The following is a 26416-nucleotide window of genomic DNA, read 5'->3' on the forward strand; positions in this document are numbered from 1 at the left end:
ACGGAAGGCATACGGAACACATTCCGTTTTTTTTGCGGAACCATTGAAATGAATGGTTCCGTATACGGACCGTATACGGAACACAAAAAAACGGCCCGTACACCCGCAAAAAAAACGTTCGTGTGAACTAGGCCTAAGGCTTGGCATTGATTGTCCTTATTAGCTTCTCCTTCACAGTGTGACTGCCACACACTGAACTCCTGTGATCTGTCAAGTCCTGACCAGGGGTGTAACTAGAGCCCTATGGACAAATATAGGACCTGGTCCCTCCTTTCCTATAAAACTCATTAGCATTGCTAGGATCCACAAAGTTAAATGTTCCTCTTTCCAATATTTTTTTTTCCTATATATGATAATGCACCTCTAATTCATACAGTGATACGGTTACAAATAATAACACTCTTTATGTAACAAATGTTTTTTTTATACATTTATTTTCCTGCCTAAGCCTGAAATGCAGTCTAGCAGGTGTTCTTTACAAAAATAGGAAATACAAGAGTGTGTTATCAGAATCATTTCTATCACATCTACTTTGGAAGTGTTGTTGATTCTTGAACAACTTCTACAATAGGAATATTTTCAGTAATTGGAATATTCATGGCTGGACCAGGGCATTGGTCTGATACCGAGGCCTTCTCAGGGAAAGGGCGAATAAATGATTTAGATGGTTTTCTTTCCTGCTTCTTATCTGGTTTTGCTCCTTCAACCTTCTTTTCTTGATCTGGAGTAGCATCCGTAGTTGGTGCTTCATTTCCAGAAAGATATGTAATTGTGCCAACTGGTTTAGGTGGATCTGATGGAGGACCATAAGGCCTTTGTGGCTGGCCATGATGATGCTCATAATTGTGTAGATTCTCATGATCGTGCTCATGCTCGTGACTTTCACTGTTATGGTCATGATCATGTTTGTGGTCATGTTTATGTCCATGTTTGTCCCCATGCTTAGTGTGCCCATGTCCATGTCTGTGGCCATGCTTTTTTCCTCTTTCCCTGTCTCCTTTCTTTCCATGATCTTGTTTGTCTGCACCATGGCCTTCATTATGTTTCTGCTGTTCCACAACAGCCACCTAAACATAAGGACAATATTATTTTCACATAAAAATACTGTTCAAAAGTCACTCTAACCTGATGACTTGTATTATTTAAAATACAGATATGATGTAATAAGATCAAAGTGAAATACAAGCTAAAATATGCACTGTGAAGTCTTGATTACATTTGGTTTTACAGGCACCATAGTGAACTTTAATAATGGATGAGCAAAGAGTTATTGATCATATTAACACAATAAATTGGCCAAACACATGCAGAAATGTTGCTTGGAGCCTAGTGTTTTAGTAGTAATAATTGAACAGAATATGCATGTCCATAAAAGTGCCCCCAACTTATTGTCACGGCCATGGCTATGACCGTGACTCTCAACCGCATGCGATTGTCAGCGGTTTGGTTTTGTTGTCAATCACAGGTGAGGGCAGTGGTATTTGCCTCACCTGTGGTTGCCGCTGACAACGTATGTATGTGGCAGCTTTCCTGCTGTGCATGCGGTTGCACCTAGCAACCTCTATGTTAGGTATGAGTATTGTGTTCACTGTGTTGTATGTCTGTGTGCACTCTGTGTAGTGTGTTGTGTGCACTGACACTCTTCCTGCACTATGGTTGCCCGTGGCAACGTTTGGTGATGTGTACATGTGGTGGCAGTGTCCCGGCCTTTGGGCTGTCTCCCAGGACACGGTTGCCACCCATGTCGTTGCCAGCGGTAACAACCACACAGTGTGTTGCTACAGTTGGACACTTCCTCTTTAAGTTGGTGTTTTCCCTTCTGTGGTGTTGGAAGGGTTAACTCCCTTCCCAGTGTGTGTGTGTGTGTCACTGGGTGTGTCTGACTGTGGGGTGTGGCTTCTTGGCCTATAAAGCCTCACTGTTAGCATGACTCAGTAGGTTGCTTCAGCCATGCTTGCTGGAGCAGCCTCCTGTGACCTCCATCTACCTTACCAGTGAGAGCCACCCCTGTGGTCATAAAGTATTGTTGCTATGTTTAAGTTTGGCTGTGTGTTTATGTAGTTTGTTATATTCTGTTGGGACCTTCCTATGTATTTGGTGCAGCGTACGGTTCTGGATTCCTGTCTGCTCAGGGATCCAGTCAGCAAGGCTGTGGCAGGTTGGCGGAACTTCTCATTCGCCTGCCATTCCCGTAAGGCTGTTTATGTCCCCCTTTTCCCAACAGCTTGGCCATTGAGACTCCTGCTCCTCCGTGCCTAGGAGGAGTAGGTCGTCTTACCCAGCTCCTAGCTCAGGGACCTGCGGAGGGTAAGTCAGGGCGCCGAGGTTCCTGCGCATGGGTCCTCCTACCATCAAGGTCGGCCCATGCAGGTAGGAGTTAGGGTCAGGTTAGGGATGCGTGAGGAGGTGACCTGCTCCCTATCCTGTTCTCATGGCCGAGTAGCCACTACATCATCTGGCATCACACGGCTGAGGGTTTCCCCCATCCTCAGCCGTGACACTTATTTACTGGTATACTGGTTAATAGGACAAAACTGAAAAATACCCTTTACCACCACTACATGGGCTGATGTAAATAATGAAGAGATGGCAGTGCTTGTGCAAGTTCACCAATCTGATATTGCCGTCTACTCTATTCCACTGAATTACCAAAGTCTTTTCTATGTAGATCAAGATTATAAGAAAAAATATATATTGTTCCATCAATGACTTCTTAGTTCTTTTCCATTCAAGAAGAACTGGATCTTTTGTACTGCCGTGGAGTTAAAGCACAGACAGTCTGCCCTGAATATCTCACAATCTTACTGCGCTCAATACTTGTTTCATATTACTGATACATTGCTTTATTTCATATACCTCTGGTTCAAATATTTCACAGGTCACTTTTAGCACATTCTTTTCATCTGGAGTGCTCCAGTGTGCTACAGCCATACTCTTACAGTAGCCAGTATGCTAGAGAAAAAGGAAACAAAATAAATATATTAAATCTAGCAGCTAACAAAAAAAGAAAACACACTAGTAGAGTTGAGCGAACACCTGGATGTTCGGGTTCGAGAAGTTCGGCCGAACATCCCGGAAATGTTCGGGTTCGGGATCCGAACCCGATCCGAACTTCGTCCCGAACCCGAACCCCATTGAAGTCAATGGGGACCCGAACTTTTCGGCACTAAAAAGGCTGTAAAACAGCCCAGGAAAGAGCTAGAGGGCTGCAAAAGGCAGCAACATGTAGGTAAATCCCCTGCAAACAAATGTGGATAGGGAAATGAATTAAATTAAAAATTAAATAAATAAAAATTAACCAAAATCAATTGGAGAGAGGTTCCATAGCAGAGAATCTGGCTTCCCGTCACCCACCACTGGAACAGTCCATTCTCAGATATTTAGGCCCCGGCACCCAGGCAGAGGAGAGAGGTCCCGTAACAGAGAATCTGTCTTCATGTCAGCAGAGAATTAGTCTGCATGTCATAGCAGAGAATGAGGCTTCACGTCAGCCACCACTGCAACAGTCCATTGGCATATATTTAGGCCCAGCACCCAGGCAGAGGAGGGAGGTCCCGTAACAGAGAATCTGTCTTCATGTCAGCAGAGAATTAGTCTGCATGTCATAGCAGAGAATGAGGCTTCACGTCAGCCACCACTGCAACAGTCCATTGGCATATATTTAGGCCCAGCACACACACAGGCAGAGGAGAGAGGTCCCGTAACAGAGGATCTGGCTTCATGTCAGCAGAGAATCAGTCTGCATGTCATAGCAGAGAATGAGGCTTCACGTCAGCCACCACTGCAACAGTCCATTGGCATATATTTAGGCCTAGCACACAGGCAGAGGAGAGAGGTCCCGTAACAGACAATCTGGCTTCATGTCAGCAGAGAATCAGTCTGCATGTCATAGCAGAGAATGAGGCTTCACGTCAGCCACCACTGCAACAGTCCATTGTCATAAATTTAGGCCCAGCACCCAGGCAGAGGAGGGAGGTCCCGTAACAGACAATCTGGCTTCATGTCAGCAGAGAATTAGTCTGCATGTCATAGCAGAGAATCAGGCTTCATGTCAGCCACCACTGCAACAGTCCATTGGCATATATTTAGGCCTAGCACACAGGCAGAGGAGAGGTTCATTCAACTTTGGGTAGCATCGCAATATAATGGTAAAATGAAAATAAAAATAGGATTGAATGAGGAAGTGCCCTGGAGTCCAATAATATATGGTTATGGGGAGGTAGTTAATGTCTAATCTGGACAAGGGACGGACAGGTCCTGTGGGATCCATGCCTGGTTCATTTTTATGAACGTCAGCTTGTCCACATTGGCTGTAGACAGGCGGCTGCGTTTGTCTGTAATGACGCCCCCTGCCGTGCTGAATACACGTTCAGACAAAACGCTGGCTGCCGGGCAGGCCAGCACCTCCAAGGCATAAAAGGCTAGCTCTGGCCACGTGGACAATTTAGAGACCCAGAAGTTGAATGGGGCCGAACCATCAGTCAGTACGTGGAGGGGTGTGCACACGTACTGTTCCACCATGTTAGTGAAATGTTGCCTCCTGCTAACACGTTGCGTATCAGGTGGTGGTGCAGTTAGCTGTGGCGTGTTGACAAAAGTTTTCCACATCTCTGCCATGCTAACCCTGCCCTCAGAGGAGCTGGCCGTGACACAGCTGCCTTGGCGACCTCTTGCTCCTCCTCTGCCTTGGCCTTGGGCTTCCACTTGTTCCCCTGTGACATTTGGGAATGCTCTCAGTAGCGCGTCTACCAACGTGCGCTTGTACTCGCGCATCTTCCTATCACGCTCCAGTGCAGGAAGTAAGGTGGGCACATTGTCTTTGTAGCGTGGATCCAGCAGGGTGGCAACCCAGTAGTCCGCACAGGTTAAAATGTGGGCAACTCTGCTGTCGTTGCGCAGGCACTGCAGCATGTAGTCGCTCATGTGTGCCAGGCTGCCCAGGGATAAGGACAAGCTGTCCTCTGTGGGAGGCGTATCGTCATCGTCCTGCCTTTCCCCCCAGCCACGCACCAGTGATGGACCCGAGCTGCGTTGGGTGCCACCCCGCTGTGACCATGCTTCATCCTCATCCTCCTCCACCTCCTCCTCATCCTCGTCCTCCTCGTCCTCCAGTAGTGGGCCCTGGCTGGCCACATTTGTACCTGGCCTCTGCTGTTGCCAAAAACCTCCCTCTGAGTCACTTCGAAGAGACTGGCCTGAAAGTGCTAAAAATGACCCCTCTTCCTCCTCCTCCTCCTCCTCCTCCTGGGCCACCTCCTCTTCCATCATCGCCCTAAGTGTTTTCTCAAGGAGACATAGAAGTGGTATTGTAACGCTGATAACGGTGTCATCGCCACTGGCCATGTTGGTGGAGTACTCGAAACAGCGCAACAGGGCACACAGGTCTCGCATGGAGGCCCAGTCATTGGTGGTGAAGTGGTGCTGTTCTGTAGTGCGACTGACCCGTGCGTGCTGCAGCTGAAACTCCACTATGGCCTGCTGCTGCTCGCACAGTCTGTCCAGCATGTGCAAGGTGGAGTTCCACCTGGTGGGCACGTCGCATATGAGGCGGTGAGCGGGAAGGCCGAAGTTACGCTGTAGCGCAGACAGGCGAGCAGCAGCAGGATGTGAACGCCGGAAGCGCGAACAGACGGCCCGCACTTTATGCAGCAGCTCTGACATGTCGGGGTAGTTGTGAATGAACTTCTGCACCACCAAATTCAGCACATGCGCCAAGCAAGGGATGTGCGTCAAATTGGCTAGTCCCAGAGCTGCAACGAGATTTCGCCCATTATCACACACCACCAGGCCGGGCTTGAGGCTCACCGGCAGCAACCACTCGTCGGTCTGTTGTTCTATACCCCGCCACAACTCCTGTGCGGTGTGGGGCCTGTCCCCCAAACATATGAGTTTCAGAATGGCCTGCTGACGTTTACCCCGGGCTGTGCTGAAGTTGGTGGTGAAGGTGTGTGGCTGACTGGATGAGCAGGTGGAAGAAGAGGAGGAGGAAGCCGAGAAGGAGGAGGTGGCAACAGGAGGCAAAGAATGTTGCCCTGCGATCCTTGGCGGCGGAAGGACGTGCGCCAAACAGCTCTCCGCCTGGGGCCCAGCTGCCACTACATTTACCCAGTGTGCAGTTAGGGAGATATAGCGTCCCTGGCCGTGCTTACTGGTCCACGTATCTGTGGTTAGGTGGACCTTGCCACAGATGGCGTTGCGCAGTGCACACTTGATTTTATCGGATACTTGGTTGTGCAGGGAAGGCACGGCTCTCTTGGAGAAGTAGTGCCGGCTGGGAACAACATACTGTGGGACAGCAAGCGACATGAGCTGTTTGAAGCTGTCTGTGTCCACCAGCCTAAATGACAGCATTTCATAGGCCAGTAGTTTAGAAATGCTGGCATTCAGGGCCAGGGATCGAGGGTGGCTAGGTGGGAATTTACGCTTTCTATCAAATGTTTGTGAGATGGAGAGCTGAACGCTGGCGTGTGACATGGTTGAGACGCTTGGTGACGGAGGTGGTGGTGGTGGTGTTGGTGGTACATCCCCTGTTTGCTGGGCGGCAGGTGCCAACGTTCCTCCAGAGGCGGAGGAAGAGGCCGAGGCGGCAGCAGCAGAATAGGCCGAGGCGGCAGCAGCAGAAGAGGTAGCAGGGGGAGCCTGAGTGACTTCCTTGGTTTTAAGGTGTTTACTCCACTGCAGTTCATGCTTTGCATGCAGGTGCCTGGTCATGCAGGTTGTGCTCAGGTTCAGAACGTTAATGCCTCGCTTCAGGCTCTGATGGCACAGCGTGCAAACCACTCGGGTCTTGTCGTCAGCACATTGTTTGAAGAAGTGCCATGCCAGGGAACTCCTTGAAGCTGCCTTTGGGGTGCTCGGTCCCAGATGGCGGCGGTCAGTAGCAGGCGGAGTCTCTTGGCGGCGGGTGTTCTGCTTTTGCCCACTGCTCCCTCTTTTGCTACGCTGTTGGCTCGGTCTCACCACTGCCTCTTCCTCCGAACTGTGAAAGTCAGTGGCACGACCTTCATTCCATGTGGGGTCTAGGACCTCATCGTCCCCTGCATCGTCTTCCACCCAGTCTTGATCCCTGACCTCCTGTTCAGTCTGCACACTGCAGAAAGACGCAGCAGTTGGCACCTGTGTTTCGTCATCATCAGAGACATGCTGAGGTGGTATTCCCATGTCCTCATCATCAGGAAACATAAGTGGTTGTGCGTCAGTGCATTCTATGTCTTTCACCGCTGGGGAAGGGCTAGGTGGATGCCCTTGGGAAACCCTGCCAGCGGAGTCTTCAAACAGCATAAGAGACTGCTGCATAACTTGAGGCTGAGACAGTTTCCCTGGTATGCATGGGGGTGATGTGACAGACTGATGGGGTTGGTTTTCAGGCGCCATCTGTGCGCTTTCTGCAGAAGACTGGGTGGGAGATAATGTGAACGTGCTGGATCCACTGTCGGCCACCCAATTGACTAATGCCTGTACCTGCTCAGGCCTTACCATCCTTAGAACGGCATTGGGCCCCACCATATATCGCTGTAAATTCTGGCGGCTACTGGGACCTGAGGTAGTTGGTACACTAGGACGTGTGGATGTGGCAGAACGGCCACGTCCTCTCCCAGCACCAGAGGGTCCACTAACACCACCACGACCATGTCCACGTCCGCGTCCCTTACTAGATGTTTTTCTCATTGTTATGGTTCACCACAACAACAAATATATTATTTGGCCCAATGTATTGTATTCAAATTCAGCGGGATATAAATTTGAGGCCTAGTATTTAGGCGCTGGGTGACCGGTATGGATTTAGTGACAGAATTAGACTTGGAAATGCACAGAAGCGTGTGTGTGAAGTTATTCTGAATGACCCTATGTGCACCTTCAATATGATCTACCCTTTTAGGGATAGATTTCAAATAGCTCTGATATAGCAGAAACGACTAAATTATGAAATTGCTAAATTGGGAATTGTATTTCAACCCAGAACAAAAAATGTGCTTTGACGGACACTAAATAACTTTCCCAGCCACAACAGGACAGCGGTAACGAGAGATTTAGCGGGATATAAATTTGAGGCCTAGTATTTAGGCGCTGGGTGACAGGTATGGGTTTAGTGACAGAATTAGATTTGGAAATGCACAGTAGCGGGTGTGTGAAGTTATTCTGAATGACCCTATGTGCACCTTGAATATTATATACCCTTTTAGGGATAGATTTCAAATAGCTCTGATATAGCAGAAACCACTAAATTATGAAATTGCTAAATTGGGAATTGTATTTCAACCCAGAACAAGAAATGTGCTTGAACGGACACTAAATAACTCGCCCAGCTACAGCACTAAGGACAGATTTAGCGGGATATAAATTTGAGGCCTAGTATTTAGGCGCTGGGTGACAGGTATGGGTTTAGTGCCAGAATTAGACTTGGAAATACACAGTAGCGGGTGTGTGTGAAGTTATTCTGAATGACCCAATGTGCACCTTGAATATTATATACCCTTTTAGGGATAGATTTCAAATAGCTCTGATATAGCAGAAACCACTAAATTATGAAATTGCTAAATTGGGAATTGTATTTCAACCCAGAACAAGAAATGTGCTTGAACGGACACTAAATAACTCGCCCAGCTACAGCACTAGGGACAGATTTAGCGGGATATAAATTTGAGGCCTAGTATTTAGGCGCTGGGTGACCGGTATGGATTTAGTGACAGAATTAGACTGGGATATGGCCAAAAAATAAACAGACTATTGCTGTTTAAATGCACTTGGTGTGACAGCTTCACCCTGATGTAGGCTTTAGCCAAAAAACAACCACACCATTGAGGGTTAAATGCACTTGGTGACAGGCGCAGCTTGCCCCTGATTTAGTATATGGCCAAAAAATGAACAGACTATTGCTGGTTAAATGCACTTGGTGTGACAGCTTCACCCTGATGTAGGCTTTAGCCAAAAAACAACCACACCATTGAGGGTTAAATGCACTTGGTGACAGGCGCAGCTTGCCCCTGATTTTGTATATGGCCAAAAAATGAACAGACTATTGCTGGTTAAATGCACTTGGTGTGACAGCTTCACCCTGATGTAGGCTTTAGCCAAAAAACAACCACACCATTGAGGGTTAAATGCACTTGGTGACAGGCGCAGCTTGCCCCTGATTTTGTATATGGCCAAAAAATGAACAGACTATTGCTGGTTAAATGCACTTGGTGTGACAGCTTCACCCTGATGTAGGCTTTAGCCAAAAAACAACCACACCATTGAGGGTTAAATGCACTTGGTCGCAGCTTGTGCTGGCGCACCACAAGACACAAAATGGCCGCCGATCACCCCAGAAAAATGTGACTGACAAACGGTCTGTGCAGCCTAAAAACAGTGAGCAATTGAGGATCAGCAGCTCAATGATCCACAGCTGCAGATCGATCAGTTAATCAAGTCCTTTGGAGGAGTTAATCTGCCTAATCTCGCCCTACTGTCGCAGCCGCAACCTCTCCCTACGCTAATCAGAGCAGAGTGACGGGCGGCGCTATGTGACTCCAGCTTAAATAGAGGCTGGGTCACATGGTGCTCTGGCCAATCACAGCCATGCCAATAGTAGGCATGGCTGTGATGGCCTCTTGGGGCAAGTAGTATGACGCTTGTTGATTGGCTGCTTTGCAGCCTTTCAAAAAGCGCCAAGAAAGCGTCACAAAAGCGCGAAGAAAGCGACGAACACCGAACCCGAACCCGGACTTTTACGAAAATGTCCGGGTTCGGGTCCGTGTCACGGACACCCCAAAATTCGGTACGAACCCGAACTATACAGTTCGAGTTCACTCATCCCTACACACTAGTGCTAGTACAAGTAATCTGTTATTAGGCTTTTTTCACACTTGCACAAGAGATCCGGCAGGCTGTACCCTGATGGATCTCTGTGCATTCCAGCATTCCCAGAAGATTGAAAGTCTCCGTCTGGCCCCATTAATATGCCGAGCAGCTGTTTTCTTCCGTCCGAATCTCTGCATATTTGCCAGAATATGGCTGGATCTCTGGCAGTCCCCATTATATTTAATGGGGCCGAACTGAGACTTTCAAGATTCCGGCAATGCCAGAATGCAGAACGATCTGGCAGGATGTTCCCTGCCAAAACAGCCTGCAGGATCTGTAGCACTAGTGTGAAACTAGCCTTAGCTGATGCATCTGCTCATTTTGCATGGAGCACTACAAAGCATTACATGGCATCAATTGAAATCAAAATGACTCAGTGGATTTCAGTGGACAACTATTAATCCAATAGAACCTCGGGTGCCACAGTTGTTAAGAGAGGCATCGTAGACCTGCAAGATTTCTTATCAACACTGACACAGAAACCCCAGTCTACCAAAACAGTAGCCTCTCATACAGAGAAGCTTTCTATTCTAGCACATAGAGGGGAACATATGAACATAAAAGAGCATATGTACTGGTATTGTCCTGATAGCTCAATCCCCTTTAGCCCCTTTTTCGACTTGTGCCATAAATCTACAGCGCAAATTGGGGCTTTAATGATGGTGCAGGCTCAGAAACTGAACGGCACCACAGCCACTAGATGCTTACTATCAGTTGTATTGTGCGGAGGTAGGATTAGTACACAGTTCCATTCAGTGTTTAGCCCTTTTATTACTGTTCTAATGCACATTATGGCAAGAAACACTCAACTAAGTAAAGTCAGTCCAATTAATAGTCCAGAATTACTTAAAGACATGAAGCACGGTGGCTCAGTGGTTAGCACTGGTGCCTAGCAGCACTGGGGTCCTAGGTTCAAATCCGACCAAGGACAATATCTGCATGGAGTTTGTATGTTCTCCCTGTGTTTGTGTGGGTTTCCTCTGGGTACTCCGGTTTCCTCCCACACTCCAAAGACCTACTGATAGGGACCTTAGATTGTGAGCCCCATTGGGGACAGTTGGATGTTAATGTCTGTAAAGTGCCATGGAATATAGTAGCGCTATATAAGTGCATAAAATAAATTAATAATGAAGGTCATTTAATCTGGAAAATTTCCCAAACTTCGAAGGTATCCTCATATGCAGTCATGAAAACCTTTAAATTCTATGATGAAATGGGCTCTCATGAAGACTTCCCCAGGAAAGGAAAAAGTTCATTAGAGTTACCAGCCTCAGAAACTGCAAATTAGCAGCACCTAATCTACAATACAGACCAAAAGTTTGGACACACCTTCTCATTCAAAGAGTTTTCTTTATTTTCACACTGAAGGCATCAAAACTATGAATTAACACATGTGGAATTATATACATGTGAAACAACTGAAAATATGTCATATTCTAGGTTCTTTAAAGTAGCCACCTTTTGCTTTGATTACTGCTTTGCACACTCTTGGCATTCTCTTGATGAGCTTCAAGAGGTAGTCACCTGAAATGGTTTTCACTTCACAGGTGTGCCCTGTCAGGTTTAATAAGTGTGATTTCTTATGGGGTTGGGACCATCAATTGCGTTGTGGAGAAGTCAGGTGGATACACAGCTGATAGTCCTACTGAATAGACTGTTAGAATTTGTATTATGGCAAGAAAAAAGCAGCGAAGTAAAGAAAAAACTAGTGGCCATCATTACTTTAAGAAATGGTGACACTGTTGGGGATTTATTCAAAATTGAAGGCATACTGAACCAGCATGGCTACCACAGCATCTTGCAGTGGCATACTATTCAATCCGGTTTGCGTTCAGTTGGACCATCATTTATTTTTCAACAGGACAATGACCCCAAACACACCTCCAGGCTGTGTAAGGGCTATTTGACCATGAAGGAGAGTGATGGGGTGCTGCGCCAGATGACCTGGCCTCCACAGTCACCGGACCTGAACCCAATCGAGATGGTTTGGGGTGAGCTGGACCGCAGAGTGAAGGCAAAAGGGCCAACAAGTGCTAAGCATCTCTGGGAACTCCTTCAAGACTATTGGAAGACCATTTCAGGTGACTACCTCTTGAAGCTCATCAAGAGAATGCCAAGAGTGTGCAAAGCAGTAATCAAAGCAAAAGGTGGCTACTTTGAAGAACCTAGAATATGACATATTTTCAGTTGTTTCACACTTTTTTGTTATGTATATAATTCCACATGTGCTAATTCATAGTTTTGATGCCTTCAGTGTGAATCTACAATTTTCATAGTCATGAAAATAAAGAAAATTATTTGAATGAGAAGGTGTGTCCAAACTTTTGGTCTGTACTGTACATCAATGCAGAGATCAAGTACCAGACACATTCTGGCCTTTATGGTCTGCAAAGAAGCTTGTACTAAGAAGCAAAAACAAGAAGGAGAAGAGAATGTCTTCACCAAGAAACACAAGGAATGGACAGTAGACCAGTGGAAACTGTACTCTCCATTTTTGATGAGTCAAAATTTGGGATTTTTGGTTCCAATCACCAAGTATTGGTGTTCTGTGAGATGCACTAAAGGTGAGTGGATGGTTTCTACATTTGTGGCTCCCACCATGAAGCATGGAGGAGCAGGTGTGATGGTGTGGGGTGCTTTCAAAGGTGAAACTATTGGTGATTTATTCAAAATTAAAGACACACTTAACCAGAATGGCTACCACATACCACAGCATTCTGCAGTAACATGCCATGCCATCTGGATTGCGCTTAGTAGGACCATCATTTGTTATTCAAGAGGACAATGACCACAAACAGATATAAGGGCTATCTGACCAAGAAGGAGAGTGATGCAGTGCTGTTAGTTTACATGGCCCAAGGGAGATGGTTTGGGATGAGTTGACCCACAGAGTGAAGGAAAAGCAGACAAGTGCTCAGCACATTTAGGAAGTCCTTCAAGACTATTTGAAGACCATTCCAGGTGACTACCTCATGAAGCTGATTGAGAAAATGCCAAGAGTGTGAAAAACTGCCATCAAAGCAAATGGGGTTACTTTGAAGAATGTAACAATATTTTTATAATAATATTTTTTTTTTTTGCTTACTACAAAATTCCATTTGTTCCTTGGAATGTAGAAAATAAAAAAATAAAAACCATTGAATGGAAAGGTGTGTATATATAGTGTGTGTGTGTGTGTGTGTGTGTATGTGTGTGTGTATGTGTATATATATATATATATATATAACAAAAGTAAAACAGCAGCACTCTTTAGGTTGCCAGCTGCAAATCCCACTTGAATTCCTGGACCAGGAATAGTAGAACATTGAATTCCTGGACCAGGAAGAGTAGAACAAAATCGGTGAAATGAGGGCAAGCTTGACAAAGGCTCCATTGAGAGAGCTGAAATGCTGCATTGCTGTTAGGTGTAATAAAAGCCACCTTTTTCACCACAAAACTGGAGTGCTGCCCTCATTTCACTGATTATATTTATATATATATTTATATATATATATATATATATATATATATATATACACACACATACACACACATATTCCATATTCACTGAAGAGACGGAGCTTTGTTGTGGTACTAATTATGTATTTTAAATAATATTCTGATTATTTTCTGTAATTATAACTTAGTATTAGTTAAAATTAGTTAACATTCTTAAGATCTTCCCATTATTGACCCTTCTAATTCTTTAGTGTATATCAGCACTATTGTTTGCATACCATTTGTCTTCCAGTGATGGAATGAGGTCTCTGCACATAGATGTAAGGTTAAAACAAAGTATTTATTAAAGATGGAATAGAATCACTATGGGTCGTGATGGGGTTAGGAACCGCAGCATCTCATTTCCCAATAGATTTGGCACTTTCCAAGTTGTGAGGACAGCTCCTGTTGTGCGGTCGACCACATGTAAAACATGCCTGTTCACTTGTGTCTTCTGACCGCAGTGGTTATACAGTTGATCAGCTGCTGTATATGTTTAATATATTTTACCATGGATATCACTATTTGAAGCTAATCAGAATGCTAAAGAACCACGAAAATTCACCACCGTGCTAACAATAGTCCATGAATGATGGCAGACAAAAATCACATCGTAAACACATGACAATACATGTGGTAACCACATGCGGGCAGCCACATGCAGTCCTTAACTGCAGGATGACCACATGGCAGTGCCATTAGGTTGTACCCCAAGAAAGTTGATAGAGATGACAAGAAAACTAGAACCTAACTTGTATTACCATTTTATTTGTTATATACTTACTGCAAATTCACAGTCCAGGGAGTTACACAGGGAAAAATCTTCAGCTGATTTGTTACAAGTAGACTCAAGAATTGTAAATTCCACATGGTAAGCTGTTCCTGCAACTACCTAAGAAGAAATAGTGAACATGAGTATGTATGTCATTAGAGGATGGGACTTGATGCAAAACCCTTGAAATGTAGAAGTATCTAACGCAATGACCAAGTTTAGACTTGTTATGGGGAACAGCCCAAATGGCACAACCATCATGCACATGCAATCACATTAAAAACACATGTTAATGCATATAGATTTATGGTGATTTATGGTTTTCCATTTTAGCTGTGGTTGAGCATGAGTGCTGCTGCTCGATTCTAAGCTTCTTCTGTCATCAATGCCCCATAAGCATTGAATGAGGAGCAGTGCTCCTTCTTGACTGCCACTCAAACTCCTCCTCGCTGTGGTCATGTAGTGAGGAGGAAGAGGAGACTTGAGACCCCCATTCTAGTGATTGTTGGGGTCCAGCAGGGGAGCCTGGAGCAGTCATACATTTTTTACCTCTCCTGTGGATAAGTGATAAATCTCCTTAAGGGGAAGAAACTGTTACATTAAAAGGTTGGAAATGTCACAATGATACCAACACTTATAGAAACCCAATCCAACATCTAGAAAACACGGAGGTCTATTTTACAAGGTAACAACCAACCCAAATAGCTAGAAAAAAACTGAAGACATTTTAAAAAGCCCCAAATTGCTATGGACAATTATATTACTAAAGGACAAAGATCAGTATGCGAAAATGTACCTGTTTGAGATAGATATGTGATTACAACCTATATTACAAGCTGGTCATACTTATATATATAATGACGCCCAAACTAAATAGAAGCTAAATTGAATAATGGTACATCTTAAAAAGATATGTCTTTAATGATTAAATTTAAAATAATTGGCTCAACAGTAAACATTGTATCAAAAAACCTCTCTTGGAGGACAAAAATTATTCCCTGCCAACCTCGGTGAACTGGTCAGGTTTGAAAAAATTGTGGAGCCAGGCGGTGTGAACACTGGCCCACTCGGAGCACACATCACTGTGAGTAGTGGGAAGACAGTTTGGGACTTGGTGTCACCCTTATTCGGCAAGGGGTACCATCTTTATGTGGACAATTTCTACACAAGTGTGGCCCTCTTTAGGCATTTGTTTCTAGAACGGATTGGCGCCTGTGGTACCGCGCGAACTAGTCGCGCGGGCTTCCCCCAACGGCTCGTTAGCACCCGTCTTGCAAGGGGGCAGAGGGCCGCACTGTGTAACGAAGAACTGCTCGCGGTGAAATGGAGAGACAAGCGTGACGTTTACATGCTCTCCTCCATTCACGCAGACACGACAATACAAATTGAGCGAGCAACCCGTGTCATTGAAAAGCCCCTCTCAGTCCACGACTATAACCTCCACATGGGAGGGGTCGACTTCAATGACCAGATGTTGGCTCCGTATTTAGTTTCCCGACGCACCAGACGCTGGTATAAGAAGGTGTCTGTATATTTAATTCAATTGGCTCTGTACAATAGTTTTGTTCTCTACAGTAAGGCTGGGAGAACTGGATCCTTCCTCAAATTTCAGGAAGAGATCATCGCGAACCTCCTGTATCCAGGAGGTTCCGTGGCCCCATCCACCAGTGTAGTTAGCCGTCTACACGAGCGACACTTCCCCAGTGTCGTTGCTGGTACCTGAAACCGACCGCCACCCCGAAAAAAATGTCGTGTCTGTAGCAGGAGTGGAATAAGGCGTGACACCCGCTATTTCTGTCCTGACTGTCCCGACCACCCTGCCCTATGCTTAGGGGAGTGTTTCCGAAAGTACCACACACAGGTACACCTAGCATAGGGATCATATCACCAGGATAGGCACACAGGGCTATTAGGGCCCATTCACTCACAGCTGCTGCAAACGTCTCCTTTCACATGGGACAAAGTGCATAACGCACTTCGCAACATCTTTGGGCGATTTGCGCTTTGCACATTGACCCATGGGGAAGGAGAGGTTTGTTCTATAGAGGTAAAAAAACAAAAAACAAAAAAAAAAAAAAAAACAGGTAAGCAAACAGGTTAATGTTTAGTTCCAAAAGTTAAAGTTACATGTTCTGTTCCAAAGTTAATAAAATTATTGCGTTGTGGCCTGTTTTTTTTTTTTTTTTTTTTTTTTACCTTCCAGGTGGACCAACCGATCTACTAGCTGCAGCACCGATGTGCATTCTGACAGAAGCATTGCGCTGCTGTCAGATTACACGCAAGTCGGTGTATGCGGCGCTGCAAGACGGGATTTTCTCCTCTGCAGTGACAGATACGTTTGCCGAGGCATACGAGCTGAGGAGGAGGCGGCGTTCCTATGCTTTGGCAAGCACTTTGTATATATATATATATATATATATATATATATATATAAAAAAAAAATCCCGGCAATGATTTATTCATCCACATCGATTGATGCGAATGGAGAAATCTGGTTTGCCAGGGCATACGAGCTAAGTGGGTATGGATGTAGGGCGGAGCTCCTATGTCCTGGCAGACGCCTTTCCCCTCCATTTTTTTTTTTTGGCAGAGATTTTTTCATCCACATTGATCGATGCGAATGAAGAAATCTGTGCCGTTCATTTTTTTCTTTCAGCCCAGAGGCTGAACGGAAAAAAAAATCTCATTACCTGTATGCTCAATATAAGGAGGATAGCAGAAACTCCTAATGCTGGCCATACATGTAATGATTGCGGAGACCCTCAAATGCCAGGGCAGTACAAACACCCCACAACTGACCCCATTTTGGAAAGAAGACACCCCAAGGTATTTGCTGAGGGGCATATTGAGTCCATGAAAGATTGAAATTTTTGTCCTAAGTTAGCGGAAAGTGAGACTTTGTGAGAAAAAACAAAAAAAAAATCAATTTCCGCTAACTTATGCGAAAAAAAAAAAAAATTCTATGAACTTGCCAGGCGCCTCATTGGATACCTTGGGGTGTCTTCTTTCCAAAGTGGGGTCACATGTGGGGTATTTATACTGCCCTGGCTTTTTAGGGGCCCTAAAGCGTGAGAAGAAGTCTGGGATCCAAATGTCTAAAAATGCCCTCCTAAAAGGAATTTGGGCACCTTTGCGCATCTAGGCTGCAAAAAAGTGTGACACATCTGGTATCGCCGTACTCAGAAGAAGTTGGGGAATGTGTTTTGGGGTGTCATTTTACATATACCCATGCTGGGTGAGATAAATATCTTGGTCAAATGCCAACTTTGTATAAAAAAATGGGAAAAGTTGTCTTTTGCCAACATATTTCTCTCACCCAGCATGGGTATATGTAAAATGGCACCCCAAAACACATTCCCCAACTTCTCCTGAGTACGGCGATACCAGATGTGTGACACTTTTTTGATGCCAAGGTGGGCAAAGGGGCACATATTCCAAAGTGCACCTTTCGGATTTTGCAGGCCATTTTTTTTACACATTTTGATTGCAAAGTACTTCTCACACATATGGGCCCCTAAATTGCCAGGGCAGTATAAATACCCCACAAGTGACCCCATTTTGGAAAGAAGACACCCCAAGGTATTCTGTGAGGGGCATGGTGAGTTCCTAGAATTTTTTATTTTTTGTCGCAAGTTAGTGGAATATGAGACTTTGTAAGAAAAAAAAAAAAAAAAAAAAACATCATCATTTTCCGCTAACTTGTGACAAAAAAAAATAATTCTAGGAACTCGCAGTGCCCCTCACGGAATACCTTAGGGTGTCTTCTTTCCAAAATGGGGTCACTTGTGGCGTAGTTATACTGCCCTGGCAATTTAGGGGCCCATATGTGTGAGAAGAACTTTGCAATCAAAATGTGTAAAAAATGGCCTGCAAAATCCGAAAGGTGCACTTTGGAATATGTGCCCCTTTGCCCACCTTGGCAGCAAAAAAGTGTGACACATCTGGTATCGCCGTACTCAGGAGAAGTTGGGGAATGTGTTTTGGGGTGTCATTTTACATATACCCATGCTGGGTGAGAAAAATATCTTGGTCAAATGCCAACTTTGTATAAAAAAATGGGAAAAGTTGTCGTTTGCCAAGATATTTCTCTCACCCAGCATGGGTATATGTAAAATGACACCCCAAAACACATTCCCCAACTTCTCCTGAGTACGGCGATACCAGATGTGTGACACTTTTTTGATGCCAAGGTGGGCAAAGGGGCGCATATTCCAAAGTGCACCTTTCGGATTTCACCGGTCATTTTTTACAGATTTTGATTGCAAAGTACTTCTCACACATATGGGCCCCTAAATTGCCAGGGCAGTATAACTACGCCACAAGTGACCCCATTTTGGAAAGAAGACACCCCAAGGTATTCCGTGAGGGGCATGGCGAGTTCCTAGAATTTTTTATTTTTTGTCGCAAGTTAGTGGAATATGAGACTTTGTAAGGAAAAAAGAGAAAGAAAAAAAAATCATCATTTTCCGCTAACTTGTGACAAAAAATAAAAAATTCTAGGAACTCGCAGTGCCCCTCACGGAATACCTTGGGGTGTCTTCTTTCCAAAATGGGGTCACTTGTGGCGTAGTTATACTGCCCTGGCAATTTAGGGGCCCTAATGTGTGAGAAGTACTTTGCAATCAAAATCTGTAAAAAATGACCGGTGAAATCCGAAAGGTGCACTTTGGAATATGCGCCCCTTTGCCCACCTAGGCTGCAATAAAGTGTCACACATGTGGTATCGCCGTACTCAGGAGAAGTTGGGGAATGTGTTTTGGGGTGTCATTTTACATATACCCATGCTGGGTGAGAAAAATATCTTGGTCAAATGCCAACTTTGTATAAAAAAATGGGAAAAGTTGTCTTTTGCCAAGATATTTCTCTCACCCAGCATGGGTATATGTAAAATGACACCCCAAAACACATTCCCCAACTTCTCCTGAGTACGGCGATACCACATGTGTGACACTTTTTTGCTGCCAAGGTGGGCAAAGGGGCACATATTCCAAAGTGCACCTTTCGGATTTCACCGGTCATTTCTTACACATTTTGATTGCAAAGTTCTTCTCACACATTTGGGCCCCTAAATTGCCAGGGCAGTATAACTACCCCACAAGTGACCCCATTTTGGAAAGAAGACACCCCAAGGTATTCTGTGAGGGGCATGGTGAGTTCCTAGAATTTTTTATTTTTTGTCGCAAGTTAGTGCAATATGAGACTTTGTAAGAAAAAAATAAAAAATAAAAATCATCATCATTTTCCGCTAACTTGTGACAAAAAATAAAAAGTTCTATGAACTCACTATGCCCATCAGTGAATACCTTAGGGTGTCTACTTTCCGAAATGGGGTCATTTGTGGGGGTTTTCTACTGTCTGGGCATTGTAGAACCTCAGGAAACATGACAGGTGCTCAGAAAATCAGAGCCGTTTCAAAAAGCGGAAATTCACATTTTTGTACCATAGTTTGTAAATGCTATAACTTTTACCCAAACCATTTTTTTTTTTTGCCCAAACATTTTTTTTTTATCAAAGACATGTAGAACTATAAATTTAGCGAAAAATGTATATATGGATGTCGTTTTTTTTGCAAAATTTCACAGCTGAAAGTGAAAAATGTCATTTTTTTGCAAAAAAATCGTTACATTTTGATTAATAACAAAAAAAGTAAAAATGTCAGCAGCAATAAAATACCACCAAATGAAAGCTCTATTAGTGAGAAGAAAAGGAGGTAAAATTCATTTGGGTGGTAAGTTGCATGACCGAGCGATAAACGGTGAAAGGAGTGTAGTGCCGAAGTGTAAAAAGTGGCCTGGTCATGAAGGGGGTTTCACCTAGCGGGGCTGAAGTGGTTAAAGGACCAGTCACCTCTAAGATCAGTTGATAGAAAAAGAAAAAGAAAAAGAAACAAAGAAACACTATCCCAACGCAGGCACCAGATCATCAGGGGACTCAAGTATAAACTGGACCACAGGTAAGTAACGACAGGCAGTATGTGCCTATATCAGCATTTCATGTGAGGCTGAAGCAGCATGAGACACAATCCTATACAGTATACAATAGGCAGTACTTAGCTTGCTGGAACTTCAAATTGGGTCCATGGTCCGCACCTATCCTGCGTATGGCAGTGGCAGCGGGTTATTCGCGCTGGCGTCCTTTTTAAAGGCGCGCGCGTCAAATAGACTCCTCCCCCCCGTTCCATGTGATCCGTCACGTGACCTGTGACGCATCGGGTCGCGTCACTCGCTACCGTCACGTGATCAAGGGCGGTCCATGCAGATGCGGCAATAGCACTCTCAGTGATTGGTCGCATAGTCGGAGGGGGCTGAGTCATCTGGGTTAACTATAGGTGGCGATACGGAGGTGAGCCACTCCTACTCCCCACCTTACACCCACATTCCTGACAGGTCAGGTAAGGGTGCGTCACTCCTTAATGTCATGGGAGGCGCAACCCAAGGTATTTAAAAACAGGAAACATGTTGCGATTTGAATGGCCAATAAGTAGGTGGTATAGAGATGCTTGACCCAAACATACAGTGTGAACAGGAACATAAAGGTATATTTAGACAGCTCTACAGCTGTAGTTAAGAGTCGCAATAATCAAGGTCCCCATGTGTACTTTCAAGATGTCGCACAGATGGAGAGTTATGAGAACTGCAAATGTATGAGTGAAATTCCAGTATGAGGGGTGACGATGGATTAAACCTACAAACGCTCGACTAGACCTATTACCCAATTAAATATGTCTGTATGCTCAGTGGACTACAAGTCTCATACTTATAGACATAGTGGGTATATAGTGATTATAGTAGGTATGTGATGAGGGGCACTGGAGGTAGTAAAAGACTAGTGCGTGGATCTAGATTCCTCAATGAACGAGCTGAATGAAAGCTGCTCATTGAGCCCTGTAGGATGGGAAGTCTTTAGCTCAAAGATCCACCACGTCTCCCGCTGTAATATCCTCCTGTCCCAGTTGCCTCCTCTCTTCGGCCGAGGGACTGATTCAATACCCATAAAGGTGATGCCTTTCGGGTTGCCATTATGGCTGATTTCAACGTGTTTGGCGAGGGGGGTATCCCTTTTGTTCCTAATGTCTCCGAGGTGTTTCCCCACCCTCCTACGAAGTTCCCTTGTGGTTTTACCCACGTACTCTAATCCACAATGGCAGGTCGCCTTATAGATGACACCCTGAGATCTACAGTTCAAAAAATTCCTGATACTGTAGGTCTTATTGGTGGTATTACTTTTGAAGGTGCCTCCTTTTTTAATGAACGGGCAAGCTACGCAGCCACTACAGCGAAAGCAACCCACCGGCGGTTTTAGCCAGCCGTCTGTGTGGTCGTTGGTCTCACTGAAGTGGCTGCGTATAATTCTGTCACGTATCGACCGACCCCTACGATACGTAATGTTAGCACGGGGTGCAACCACATCCTTAACATCTGGATCAAGTAACAAGATGTTCCAATGTTTTGAAATAACATCTCGTACCTCTTTGGCTGCCCCATCAAAGGTTCCAATCAGACGTATCTGTTTGTCACCTTTGTCTGTCTTATTGGGGTGCAGCAATTCACATCGACTCCTGGAGCATGCCTTCTGATATGCTGCCCTCAGGGTCGAGTCAGGATAACCCTTTTCCTTGAATCTTGTCCGTAGGTCGTCGGCTTGTAGTTTAAAATCTCTCATACTGGAACAGTTCCTCCTCATTCTTAAATACTGTCCTGTGGGGATACCTTTTTTAAGGGGGAGAGGATGATGACTATTCCAATTCAGAAGAGCATTGGTGGAGGTAGGTTTTCTGTAAGTTTTAGTATGAATCTCCCCTCCTCTCCCTCTCATGATAACCACATCCAAAAAAGGTAAAGTGTCCTTTTGGACCTCTGACGTGAATCGTAATCCCACTTCATTAATGTTGAGGCTGTCAACAAAGTGTTGTAGTTGATCAGCCTCCCCATTCCATAGTAGGAATATATCGTCGATGAACCTGACCCACGTCCCCACCTGTGTGACGACGTGGGCCAGCGAATCACCGAAGACAACATTCTCCTCCCACCAGCCCAGGAACAAGTTGGCGTACGATGGGGCACACGGACTCCCCATCGCCATGCCCCTGAGCTGGTGGTAGAATGCCCCATTAAACAGGAAGTAATTCGATGTCAATGTGAATTCCAAGAGTTTGATGACCAAATCATTATGAGCATAAAATTGTCGGCCCCTAGTCATAAGAAAGGTCTCAACTGCTCTCACACCCAGATGATGTGGGATTGAGGAGTACAACGCCTCTACGTCTATAGAGGCCAACCAAGTGTTGACATCAATGCACACACCCTCCAGGCGCCCGAGAAGGTCGCTAGTGTCCCTAATGTAGGACGGTAAAGTCTTCACAAAAGGGGCCAGGATGAAATCAAGGTAGATACCCACATTTTGTCCCAAGCTATTCACTCCAGCAACTATGGGTCTCCCCTTGAGAGGTGTTGTTCCCTTGTGGACCTTGGGAAGACTATAGAAGGTCGGGATTGTGGGATACTTTTTGAATAGAAAATCAAACTCTTCTCCTGAGATCAAGCCAGCAGATCTGGCCTCCCCCAGGATGTTTTTAAGTGTTGTTTGATAACCAATTGTGGGATCACCTTTAAGTCTTTCGTATGTGTCTTTATCCTTCAGCAAATCAAGGCATAGATTTTTATAGTCTGAAGTGTCCAGAACCACCACATTGCCCCCTTTGTCAGAGGATTTAATTGTGATGGTCTTGTCACTAGCCAGATTTTCTATCGCCTTGTATTCCTCTTTGGAGCAATTGAATCTGGGTTTCTCCAGAGTCATTTTCTCCAAATCTCGCGACACTTGGTTAAGAAATACATCAATGCAGGAAGGGTCCCCAGTTGGTGGTATTCTAGTAATTCTATTTTTTAAAGTAGTAAAGGGTCCTTTATCCTCCTGCATAGTGCAGTCACTCAGGTTAAACAGTAATTTGACATCCTGTAGAATATCAGAGGGAATTCCCAATTCTTTGCTCTCCCGTCTACTGATCAAGGAAAAGTGTTTATGCCATTTGAGTTTTCTGGCAAACAAACTCAAATCCTTGATCCAATTGAACAAGTTAAAGAAAGAAGTGGGTACAAATGATAAACCTTTGCAGAGAATTGCCATCTCTGCTTGTTCAAGTTTACGTGATGACAGATTCAATATCTGCCCACACTGTTTTGACTCGATGTTGTTGGGGTTACAGGTTCTTTGCGGTTTCGCAAGTAATAGGGAATTCCTTGGTCTCGTCTGTGTGGTCGTTGGTCTCGCTGAAGTGGCTGCGTATAATTCTGTCACGTATCGACCGACCCCTACGATACGTAATGTTAGTAATAGGGAATTCCTTGGTCTAAAAAACGTGCACCACTGTTGTCATATGAACCACGTGACCCACTATTTTCATAGGTACCCCGTGGTCCTCTACCCCTTCTGCGTCCGCGACCTCTCCCTCGATTTGGTTGACCACCCTCCTTTTCACCTTCAGAAATGTCAGTTTCACTGGAAGAGATATCAGAATCTAGTTTTCCTGTTCCTTTTTGGGGACCGCGTTCAATAGTGATATAGTCCACAGCAGGCTTTAGGGGGCCCGTTTCCCCAGTGTGCAGTTCTCAGCCCTCCTGCACGGCACAAAGCCTCAGATCCCAAAAACAGAGACATCTCTGCTGAGCCCAGCTGCCTATTTAAAGACAGCCAGGTGCTGCCAAAACCTGGACCGGCACTTAAACTCGGGTCCGGTATTTGACCTCACCTGGCTGGAAACCAGCCCAGCCGCACATGCTGGTAGGGAAATGCCTTGTCACAATTTTATCATATTACTGTGTAGATGCTATCATAAAATGAATGCACCCAATACGAGCACCCAGATCATGGATTTAACTGGGATTTAGGTGACTTTTACATGGTCAGTGTTTCTTTACTTGGTCAGTATGCATCAGTAGCTGTTAGCCAAAACCGGATTTGGAACCCCCAGAGATAGCGTATAATACAGAAATGTTTTCCTCGTCTGTGTTTGGGACACATTCTTGGTTTTGGTTTCCAAATACTGATAAAAATTACTGACAGTATGTGCTAACTTTTTCCTGAACCTGCTCACATTGTGGTCCCCATTGTGTTGTATAAAATGCACCATTCAAAAAAGAAATGTCAGTTGTAAATGTCATCTACTACAACAGAAATATAATACACATTATTTTACTTATTCCAAACCTACACTTATATATTACCATTACATGCTACTAGGGTTAAAACCATATTAGTGGCGGTAAAAACTGTATCATTGTAATTCTTACATTTTGCTGTTCATTGTGGCTCCATGCCATCTGTCATATTTGAAAGTGACATGTGAGCTGCAACATTTGGGGATCACTGTTCTTATGAAGAAATAGATATTCACTTAAATATGTATATGAGGTGATATCTTCTTGCATATTTTTACCTGTGCTTGAGTGACAATTTAACAGTATATCCCTGATTTCTTCATTTGGTGTCACAAACACATCGGTAGTACATTGACCTCCTTGCTGAAAAAAATACATTTGATAGAAAAATGATTAAATATCCTTGCCCAAAATCCTTGTCACAAAGCATTTTCTACATCTTTCAAACCAGCATCTAGATCTGAATACTTTTGGAATTGCATATAATTAAATATTTAGTATAGACAGTGAGCTATTCAATAAAATATATCCACATATTGCAACTGCTGTTTTTTTATTTATTTTTTGGTCCAAAGTGCTCAGTTAAAACCTTCAATTGTCACCAGCGATATGTTCTGTTAGAAGCTGTGGCAGCTGCAGAGAGAGAGCTACAGCAGAAAGGACACATCCCCTGAGCTGCCCGGCTGAAGATAATCTAGCAGAGCAATTGGAGAAGTGAATATGGAGATCTCTGGATCCATGTGATGTACAGGGCTGGTTGTAGCTTTGTTAGGGTACTTTAACACTTGCGTTATTCTTTTCCGGCATTGAGTTGAGTCCTAGGGGCTCAATACCGGAAAAGAACTGATCAGTTTTATCCTAATGCATTCTGAATGGAGAGCAATCGGTTCAGTATGCATCAAGTTGTCCTCAGTTCAGTCTTTTTGCCTTTTCAGGATGGAGATAATACCGGAGCATGCTGCGGTTTTATCTCCAGCCAAAATTCCACAACACTTGCTTGCATTGAAATGCATTAATGCCAGATTCAGCCCCGAGTGTTCCAGCAAAACGGATCCGGCATTGCGGTCTGCGCATGCTCAGACCGCAAAAAGAATTTTAAAAAAATTATTGCCGGATCCGTTTGTCCCCGGATGACACCGGAGAGATGGATCCGGCATTTCAATGCATTTGTCAGGCGGATCAGCATCCTGATCCGTCTGACAAATGCCATCAGTTTGCATACGTTTTGACGGATCCGGCAGGCAGTCCCAGCAACGGAACTGCCTGCCGGAATCCTCTGCCCCAAGTGTGAAAGTAGCCCTATTATCACATACTATTTGATGTCTGATTTTTTTTTTTTTACATCAGTCATGGCATAACCCCTTTAATGGAACTGCCAACTTGCAGTAAATAGATAGATGTTCTGTCACACGCCACAGAAGAGTAAAGAATGATAAAATAAGGCAAACTGGACTGAGGTCCCCTAAAGCTGGCCGAACCCATTGATTTCTGCTACATCAGTAGAGGATCCAATGTCCATGGGGCAATATCATGGGGCTGTTCTGAGAAGCTACAGTACAAGAGCAGAGACATATGTGGGGGTTGGGATTAGATGTAACCACCATTCTTCCACTCTGCTTTTGATTTTACCCAGTAATCATCATGGAGCGGCCTTAGGGTTCAGTATTTTCAGTGTCACATTATTCTGGTACATTTCTTTTTCTTTCATATTCACATTTGCTTTAGAGATTTTGCACAGGGTTAGAAGGATACTACTGCTTGGGGCATGGTTAGGGCAGAAGGGGGCAACCAGGGCATGTGCTCTGTATGCTGATTGACAGGAGAGGGACCAAGCTACTTTGACTGGGTCAGGGTGAGGGCAGTGAATGGAACCTTTGCCCCAGATTATGGAAAACCTAGCCCAGCTCTACTATTTGTGTTACATAGCTAAGGATAGGTGCATACTGCATTTGGGCATTAAGCCCACCTGATGTATACATCTAATGTACCATAGACTTCTGTTACAAAGTAGAGAAAAAGTTAAATTAGCATTACCGCATAAAAAGATTTTATTTAAAATTCATTAAAAAACGTGTTTCGATATACACTGAAAAAAATATATAAACACAACACTTTTGGTTTTGCTCCCATTTTGCATGAACTGAACTCAAAGATCTGAAACATTTTC

General features: G+C 44.5%; 1 protein-coding gene across 1 annotated transcript; it reads right to left on the reverse strand.

The window, feature by feature from the left end:
• Window positions 1-450: 450 nt before the first annotated feature.
• On the reverse strand, window positions 451-24607 carry LOC122936385 (zinc transporter zipt-7.2-like). Its single transcript, XM_044292568.1, has 3 exons — window positions 24528-24607; window positions 2857-2952; window positions 451-1067 (listed from the first exon to the last, which is right to left on the reverse strand). The coding sequence occupies exons 2-3, from the start codon at window positions 2929-2931 to the stop codon at window positions 528-530; spliced, it is 615 nt and encodes a 204-aa protein (XP_044148503.1). The 5' UTR covers window positions 2932-2952; window positions 24528-24607; the 3' UTR covers window positions 451-527.
• Window positions 24608-26416: the final 1809 nt, after the last annotated feature.

The sequence above is a fragment of the Bufo gargarizans genome, chromosome 4 (genome assembly GCF_014858855.1).
Source record: "Bufo gargarizans isolate SCDJY-AF-19 chromosome 4, ASM1485885v1, whole genome shotgun sequence".
In the NCBI taxonomy this organism is placed as follows: domain Eukaryota; kingdom Metazoa; phylum Chordata; class Amphibia; order Anura; family Bufonidae; genus Bufo; species Bufo gargarizans.

Coding starts and splice junctions, on each gene's coding strand:
- LOC122936385 (XM_044292568.1), bottom strand. CDS start 2,931: ATGGCTGTAGCACACTGGAGCACTCCAGATGAAAAGAATGTGCTAAAA. Junction 1,068..2,856: donor GTGAAATATTTGAACCAGAG/GTATATGAAATA, acceptor CCTTATGTTTAG/GTGGCTGTTGTGGAACAGCA.